Below are 9,446 nucleotides of genomic sequence, written 5' to 3' on the forward strand. Positions count from 1 at the left end.
CTGAAAACTGCTGCCCACAGAGGCCCTGCACATGTTTGTGGACTTTTCTGCAGAAAACCTTTCAAAGTGTGTTGAGAAGGATGAACGTTTGACAAGAAAGTCTCACAGATATGTATACTTGGCAGAAAGATTTTTGAATGTAGAATCTGAAGAAGGAATAGAAATGAAACCAAATTTTGATACAGAGGAAAACAATTGCTGAGCCTGTTTTACTGGATAACTAAGAAGGCAACGGGTATGTTAGAAGGAGTTTTTATGGCTTAGGGCAAAGGATAAACCCACCTCAAAAATGGTTTTACCAAGTGGAAAGATTTCACAGGCAAACAAGTCTGCCGATGTTGCAAATAGAAAAAAGGTCTCAGAATTTTCCACTGCAAGAAAACTGAAAAACAACTTCTAGTTTAAACTGTAACGTACTAACTTTCAGTGATTGGAGAATAGTAACATGAATACGGTAATTATAGTAGTTATGATAGGCTATAGGTAAAAGTAAAGGTATAGATTGGCTCTTCTGTATTAAGATGATCAGTAAAGGAAAGTATATAATGGATTGTAACCAAAATTAAAGGGTCTTCAGGCTTGTCTGCAGGTGGAGCTGACAGCTGTAGGCACAGGCTCTGTCACCCACGACCCTGGACTGCTGTAACATCTTGGATACAACAAACTGCATTTTGAAGAGCTGCCTGGAGTCCCACATCTCTCATTCAGGCTCTTACTAATGGTACCCACATTTTAGTTGGCAAACTCGGACTTATTGGCAGTAAGAGACCTCCCGGTGAACTCAGAAGGAAGCGGCTGCAAGGATCAGGCACCTGGAAGGAAGGTGACTAGGGCCCAGACAGGTGTTGCTGCTGGACAGTACCTGGATTGGAGCCTCAACATGCAGCATCTACTGCATAGCTGGACAGCAGGTGAGCACCGGGAATAATACGGCAGAATAGGTCTGTCACTCAGAGAGATGTGTATCACCATTTAAAATCTTTGATTAAATCCAGTCTAAGTAAATTACCAAAAAAAGAACTTAAAAATCTTCTAGCATGGACTGAGATCAACTTCCCAAGTGCCGATCCGACGGCTGTCTATACCAGAGACTATTGGGACTCTGTAGGAGTCAAATTATACAATGCTATTTCTCACCCCGACAAAGCAGCAGCAGATTTAGTCCCCGCTTGCCGCGCGCTTTTAGAAATCTTTGCGGCGCAATCGCCGCCGCACCCTTTCCCCCATCCCGTTCCACCTGAACCCTCCGCGCCGTTTCCAACCGTGCCGCCTCGCCCAGCCTCTCGAGCTGCGGGGAGGCGGGGGAGGGGAGAGAAGAAAACAGCAACTGCGGCTGCAGTAGCAGAGGTAAACGAATCTGAAAACTGCTCTACCTCAGAGGATGAGGCTGATTCTTTAAATCCAAGATAAAGAAATCCTGAAAAACAACCAGATTTGTTTCAAAATGACCCCAGGGACACCCCCGCGCCTAGAAGAGAACTTTCAACCCAAAAAGAAATGCCGAGCCCCGGTAATTCCGCCGCGCTTCTTCCTGGTTTGGAAGAATTCCCGCAGGGATCAGGTTTCCAGCAGCCCGGCAATCTCAGAACGGGGGATCCCATCCCCCTCACGAAATTAAAGAACCGGTTTTACACAAGGGCAGCCTCCACGGCCCGGCACCTGTACCTGTGCGGCGGAGCCGGCGTGGGCTCTATGGTCAAGGTGCACGGGGGCCGGCAGCGCCGCGGAGTCTGGCCCAGCCACTGCAGCCGCGGCTCGGACGCCGTGGCCCGCCGGGTGCTGCAGGCGCTCGAGGCACCCAAGGCAGTCGAGAAGGACCAGGATGGGGGCCGCAGGGGCAGCGGGACCTGCATCTCATTGCCAAGCAAGTCGCCACCACCACCAAGAACTACTGAGGAAGTCAAAAAATCATCCCCCAGATCTACTCTTGAAGTAGAAGAAGAAGAAGGCTTCACAGAAAATTACCGATGCTCTGCAAAATAGACAAACACATCGCTATGTTCCAGATAAACCTTTTTTCCTTGAAGTTTTAGGAGAAATGCTGAGACTGTATGACCTCTCAAAATGATCCTTTGTTGATAAGTGAATGGGTTTTTCTTGCTTACAGGTCATCAAAGACAATCTTCACATTTTAGAGATGACTTCTCAAATTATCATCAAAGGCAGGGCAACGCTTCTTTCTATAGCAGGTCGCAAATTTGCAACCATCTGTTTACCTGTTTATCAGTAAATCCTACTTTGATTGGGCAATGCAAAAATCAGAAGATTTGCTGTATGCCTTGTTAGATTTTCTAGGTGTTTGCTCCATTCATTATCCAGCACACAAATTGATCAAAGCTAAATTATGCTACAAAGAGAAACCCCTTATCAGTGAAGAACCTTTAGATGCATTTACTCTCCTCACTGATGGGTCAGGACAAACACCCAATCTAGTAGTTACGTGGCAAAATAAAAATACTAAATCCTGAGAACAAGATGTTCAAAAAGTCGAAGCATTTCAGCTCTTTCCAGAATCTTTCAACTTAGTCACTGATTCAGCATATGTTGCTAACATTGTTAAGAGAATTGAAGGGTCTGTTTTAAAAGATGTTAGCAACAACAAATTGTGTCTTTGGCTCACCTGTCTTTATCAAATTTTGTTACACAGAACTAATCCTTATTTTGTTGCTCACATTAGAGGTCACTCTGATCTCCCAGGATTTATGGCAGAAGGGAATGCATGAGCTGATGCATTGACATCAGCAGCATGTAGTGAGGGAACTGCAGGAGACATGGAAGATTCCACTTTGGTGCTTTCTGCAGCTACCTTGCCTAACATTGTTGAACAAGCTAAATTGAGTTATGCCTTTTTTCACCAAAATGCACAGGCACTCAGATGAGATTTTCACATTTCTCTAGAGCAAGCACAAGCCATTGTAAGGGCTTGTCCCAACTGCCAGCTTGTCCAACCTATCCCTTCTACAGGAGTCACCAACCCAAGAGAGTTGGAAAGTTTGCAGAAATGGAAAACAGATGTCATAAAGTATCCTTATTTTGGGAAGCTTAAAAATATCCATGTCTCTATTGACACATTTTCAAATGCAGTTTTTGCTTCTGTACATACAGGAGAAACAGCTAAGCATGTTTGCCAGCATTTTTCACAAGCATTTTCCTCATTAGGTGTCCCTCAAGAAAATAAAACTGATAATGATCCTTCAGATGCATCACAAGAATTGGCCTAATTTTTAAATTACTGGGTTGTTTGCCATACAGAAGTGCATCTGTGCTGCCGTTTCAGGACTTGTTGCATTGAGAGCTGTTAGTGAAATGAGTTGTTCTTAATATAGCAGGGAAGTTTTGTGGGAAGAAGGATGTGGACCTATTGGAATGAGTCCAGAGGAGGCCACTAAGATGATCACAGGGCTGAAGCCCATCTGTTCTGGAGACAGGTTGGGAGAGCTGGAGGTGTTCAGACTGGACAAGGGAATCACAGAATCACTAGGTTGGAAGAAACCTTCAAGATTATCAAGTCCAGCCCATGCCCTAACACCTCAAATAAACCTTGGCACTGAGTGCCACATCCAGTCTTTTTTTAAACACATCCAGGGATGGTGACTCTACCACCTCCCCCGGCAGACCATTCCAGTACTTTATCACTCTTTCTGTAAAAACCTTTTTCCTAATATCCAACCTGTATTTCTGTTGGCACAATTTAAGACTGTGTCCTCTTGTTCTGTCAGCTGCTGCCTGCAGAAAGAGACCACTCTCCACCTCACTACAACCACCTTCCAGGAAGATGCAGAGAGTGATAAGATCACCCTGGAGTGTCCTTTTCTCCAGGCTAAACAACCCCAGCTCCCTCAGTAATTTCTCTCAGGGCTTGTGTTCCAAGCCCCTCACCAGCCTTGTTGCCCTCCTCTGGACGCACTCAAGCATCTCAATGTCCTTCCTAAACTGAGGGGCCCAGAACTGGACACAGCACTCAAGGTGTGGCCTCACCAGTGCCAAGTACAGGGGAAGAATGACCTCCCTGGTCCTGATGGCCACACTATTCCTGATACAGGCCAGGATGCTGTTGGCCTTCTTGGCCACCAGGGCACACTGTTGGCTCATGTTCAGTCAGCTGTCAACCAGTACCCCCAGGTCCCTTTCTGCTTGGGCACTGTCCAACCACACCATCTCCAGCCTGTAACATTGCAAGGGGTTATTGTGGTCAAAATGCAGGACTCGGCACTTGGACTTATTAAACTTCATCTTACTGGACTCTGCCCATCCATCCAGCCCTTCCAGGTCTCTCTGCAGAGCCCTCCTACCTTCCAATAGATTAATACATGCTTCCAGCTTAATGTCATCTGCAAATTTACTAATGAAAGACTCAATGCCCTCATCCATGTTGTCAGTAAAAATATTGAACAGAACTGGCCCCACCACAGACCCCTGAGGAATACCACTAGTGACTGGCCACCAGCTGGATGCAGCACCATTCACCACCACTCTCTGGGCCCAGCCATCCAGCCAGTTCTTAACCCAGCAAAGAGTGCTCCTGTCCAAGCCATAAGCTGCCAGCTTTTCCAGGTGTACACTGTGGCAGATGAGCCTGTGAAGCCGCTCTCCATCATTCACCAACAGTCCTGGCTCACTGGTGAGGTTCCAGATGACTGGAAGCTGGCCAATATGACGCCTATTCACAAAAAGGTTTGGAAGGAAGATCTTTCAAATGCCTTGCTGAAGTCCAAATAGACAACATCTACAGCCTTTCCTGCATCCACCAGGCAGGTGGCCTGGTCATAAAAAGAGACCAGGTTGGTCAAACACAGTCCTAAACCCATGCTGGCTAGGCCATACCCTGGCCATCCTGTAAGTGCTGCCTGATGTCACTCCGTACAAACTGTTCCATAACCTACCAGGTACTGAGGTCTGGCTAACTGGCCTATAATTACCAGTATCCTCCTTCCAACCCTTTTTGTGAATAGGCATCATATTGGCCAGCTTCCAGTCATCTGGAACCTCACGAGTGAGCCAGGACTGTTGGTAAATGATGAAGAGCGGCTTCGCAGGCTCATCTGCCAGTTCCCTCATCACTGTGGGATGGATCCTATCTGGTCCCATGTGCTTGCACCCTCCAGGGGGCACCCAAAGTCAGGGTCACCAATTGTTGCCGCAGGCCCCCAGCTGGGTAATAATTAACATTGACTCCATGGTTCAGAAGCTTTATTATTATATCATCTTATAGTATATTATATTATACTTCTCATACACTGTATTACAGTATAGTGAGTTCTCACTAAGTACTCACTCGAAAACCTCTCTCCTGATAGTCCCAACACAGCTGTGGATCTGATTGGTTATTGAATCCAAACACCATCACCAGAATCCAGTCAGGCAATCACCTTGGGTAAGCAATCTTCAGAACACATTCTACATGGGCAAAACACATGAACAGAGATAAAAATTGTTTGATTCTTTCTCCTAACTTTCCCAGGCCAAAGCCTGGGGAAAGGAATGACAGTTCTTTATTCCCAGGCCAAAGCCTGGGAAAGAAGAGAGAACTCTCTCTGTTCTCTCTTCAACTGACCTAAGAGCTTCCATAGTCCCATAGATTTATGAGTATCCAAGCAGCTAAGCAGTTCTCTGACTGCCTCCTCTTGGATAACAGGGAGACAATTAAGAGTCTGGGGAGACCTTAGAGGCCCTGCCACTCCCTAAAGAGGCTCCAAGAGCTGGAGAGGGACTTTGGACAAGGGCCTGGAGGGACAGGACAAAAGGCAATGGCTTCCCACTGCCAGAGGGCAGGGTTAGAAGGGGTATCAGGGAGAAATTTCTGGCTGTGAGCGTGGTGAGGCCCTGGCACAGGTTTTCCAGAGAACCTGTGACTGCCCATGCCTGAAAGTGTTCAAGGCCAGGTTGGATGAAGCTTGGAGCAACCTGGTCTAGTGGAAGGTGTCCCCTCCCATGGCAGGGGAGTGGAGTAAGATGATCTTTGATGTTACTTTCAGCCCAGACCACTCTGTGTTTCTGTGATTCTGAGATATTAGTGTGTTATGGAGTGTGCAAGCCTGTACAAACCCATTGCAACAGCTCCCACCCTGGAGCTAATCCATGTCCTAGATCTACGTTCAGCAGTGCCATCACACAGGTATTTGCACAGCATCTTGCACCTACTTGGCAACTGGGGATAGGCATGTGCACAAAGGGCTTTTGAGCCTCTTTTTGAGAGTCCCTCATCTGCAGCTGGCCTGGGCTCATGCCCCATGGAAACACTCAGTCATGCATTAATCATCTTTATTTATAACAAACCCTAGACAAACTGCCTTGTGACATTTTGAGAATCAGGAGATTTTGCTGCTCTGCCGATACCATGCAGACCTAACTGGTATTAGAAGCTGCAGAACTAAAAGAAATTGCTTAGCGTCTCAGAGAAATACATGGTTATATATCTGTATATATCTTTATCTTGAAGCATGGCTGTTCATTCTTGTCTAGGTTTGAAAAGACAGGTGTCTGCTAAGTAAGGCAGGAGCCTCTTTTGAAATGGAAAATCTAAACCCCCTCCCTCCAAATTATTATAATTTTGAAATTAAGGGGCTCTCAGGCAAAGATATGGGAGTAGGAATAACAGTTCTTTATTAGGGAAGAAAATTAAAAAAAAAAAAAGCAGTAATACAAAACAGCAGAGTCAGACTACGACCTGACACCCTGTTGGTCTGGTGTTGGTAGCAGTCCTATTGAATGGTGGCTGCAGTCATCCAGGAGTGACAAATGTGGTTCTGTTGAAGTAGTGATCCTGTAGAAGGGTGTAGTTTTCCTTTGAAGGTCTGGTGGTGGTATAGATGGGCCTGGTCTTCCTCTGGGAATCCAGTGGAAAAGTCTGCCTGTGGTGTTCCAAGTCTCAGATTATATCCAGGTAGGAATGCTTGGATCCTCCCTCTGGGCTGAGCTTCTCACAATGGGATGATGTAATTTTTATCAGCCATGCAGTGAGACTCAATGGCTCATTAACAGAAGATATTTCCCAGAGGGAGGATTGGTTTGTGGAAGAGATAAAGAAAACTGCCCCACCTGGTTTTAACAGGTGGCCCAATTAACAGAAGAAACTGCCCCATGTCTAACAGATGGCAATAGAATACACACCCCCAGCCACATTTGCAACCAAAGACAATTCTCGTTCAGGAATCAACTATGGAAAAGAATCATCAAGTAAAATCCATTAGCTCTAATCAGCGGAATTGATGTGCTGGCTGCAAAAATCTCTGAGAGAGGATGGGAGTAAAAAAAAAAAAAAAAAAATCTCTTTTTAAATTACAGCTACCATGGCATTCCTTCTCCAGCCTCCTCTGGGAAAATGGTGTGGCCAAGTGTGATGCCACACTATGAGACATGGAAGAGCTGGCCAAGGACATACGTGTCATACACCATTAGACTGCATCAATCTGGGACACGATCCTATGAGAAAGGTGATCATTAGGAAGAAATTCCTCCCTCTGAGGGTGGTGAGGAACTGGCACAGATTCCCAAGAGAAGCTGTGACTAATCCATCCCTGGAAGTATTGAACAGTGCTTGGAGGAACCCATTCTAGTGGAAGGTGTCCTTGCCTGTGGCAGGGAGTGGAACAGGATGATTTTTAAAGTCTCTGTCAACCCAAACCAGTCTGTGATTGTATGATTATGCTAAAGGCATCATGGTGTGGTACAAACCAGAGCAAGACCAATATTTTGCAGCCCCCAAAATCACCACTGACTTTGAGCAGAGCGCCAAGCAGTGGTTCCTTGTCAAGCACCCACTGTGCAATGATAATCAGGATGTTTTGGAAGCTGAATAATAAGGTACCTGATAAACCTTCTTGTCCTGGCATCCTCACACGAAGCCAGGGCACCTTTCAGTCAAACTTAAGCTACTGGAGACCATCCAGGGGCATTTTTGATAGTTTCTCCTGCATTTTGTGATGGCATGAGGAGCAAGATGACTGGCAATGACGATGTGCGCAGATGTTTAAATCTCTGCAGGATCTGATGACACAAAGGTGGACTGGCTTCTTTTCTCAGACTGCCAGCTGACATCTCATCACATGCTGTCTGTACACATTCTCCCCCACACCCTGTACACACATACCCCTGTACACATAAATCTTTTAGGAAACAATGCTATGGCATTGTGAGAACAGCATGGCAAAGCTCAGGCCAAGACCTCATAGGAGTGGACCGTGGGTTTATTTAGGGAAAACACACCATACAGTTGTAGCCATCACAAAGGTAGGCACCTAATTCCTTGTCAATCACTGACAAGAGTCAGAGGAAGGGGATGGCAGCTCATCCCATTGCTCCCAGGAGATCACCGACAAAAGCTGGAATGAAGTGAAAATGAAGAAAAAAAAAATCAGGTAGGAGCCCCACATCTTCTTAGGAGCCTTTTCCCTCCATTGTAGGAATGGAGATGCCCTGGGCTAAAGGTAGGTGAGACTCCATCTCCAAAGCCAGAGCCGGACCACACTTGCAGCTCCCTCTGTGTAGAGTGTTCAGCTATACACTACCCCAGTGAGATGCAGGAAAGCTCTGTTTACTCTGGCTGTTCCAGGCACTCCCTCTGCTTTGCAGGAGATGTCCTGGCACCAATTGCTCCTATCCCTAACATCTATCACCGGGACAAGAGAATATGACAACACCGCAGGTGACAATTTAAAGGGGTGTTTTAGTGGCCTCTCACATCTTAAATCATTTTATAATCATGCACAGCTACTGCCTGCTGGGTTCACAAGGTTCAGCCTGGCATGTTCTCATTTTCCTTGCCAAATGTGCTTATGATTCATGTATGTTGTGAGAGTGTTTTGAGGCCAAATGGGACAGGAGCCAAAGCAAATCCATATCAGAGTGCTGCGTAAAGAGAACAATTGAAATGCATAAAAAAAAGTTTGATAAATAAATCAAGTGCTCTAAAGGACATGGAATTCTTTAATGAAAATCACTGGCATAACACAGTCAGAATCAGAAGTAATGATTTTGTAACAGGTAGAATGGGGAGTAAAATTTGAAAGAATTTGTATTAAAATGCCTCCAAAACCAAAAAATCCACCAGGCAGAAGTGATCTTCTCTCACACCCATGCTCTCAGTCAGAGCTGGAGAGGGACAAAGACCAAGCTTGGTGAAATGGTATCGCATAGGTTTGAGATGGTAGAAAGGAGGAGAACCTCCCATGGGAGGAACACTTATTACTGAAGGAGTGATGGGTCAGAAAAGAATGGGACTTAAGAGAATCCACTGTGCAACTACCAAGATGGTATGTTCAGTTTCCTTCTGATAATTTTGGCCAGTGGAGGGTAAATTAGCTCTAGGAGTACATATGAATGAATGAGATGCTTTAGGGTAAATAAAAGGGGATTTTCTATGATTGGGAGAGAGGAGCAGTGATCTGGAGAGTGCTTATAGCTCTTCTCCTGGAGCACTAAGTTCTATAGGGTCTATATGTGATGGG

At 45.7% G+C, this 9,446-nt stretch overlaps 1 protein-coding gene across 1 annotated transcript; it reads left to right on the forward strand.

The window, feature by feature from the left end:
- The first annotated feature begins 1,497 nt into the window (after window positions 1-1,497).
- On the forward strand, window positions 1,498-1,895 carry RPS19 (ribosomal protein S19). The gene is given in 2 exon segments (XM_053969790.1): window positions 1,498-1,825; window positions 1,828-1,895. Coding segments are annotated over 2 exon segments (396 nt in total).
- Window positions 1,896-9,446: the final 7,551 nt, after the last annotated feature.

Source organism: Vidua macroura, chromosome 2, assembly GCF_024509145.1.
Source record: "Vidua macroura isolate BioBank_ID:100142 chromosome 2, ASM2450914v1, whole genome shotgun sequence".
In the NCBI taxonomy this organism is placed as follows: domain Eukaryota; kingdom Metazoa; phylum Chordata; class Aves; order Passeriformes; family Viduidae; genus Vidua; species Vidua macroura.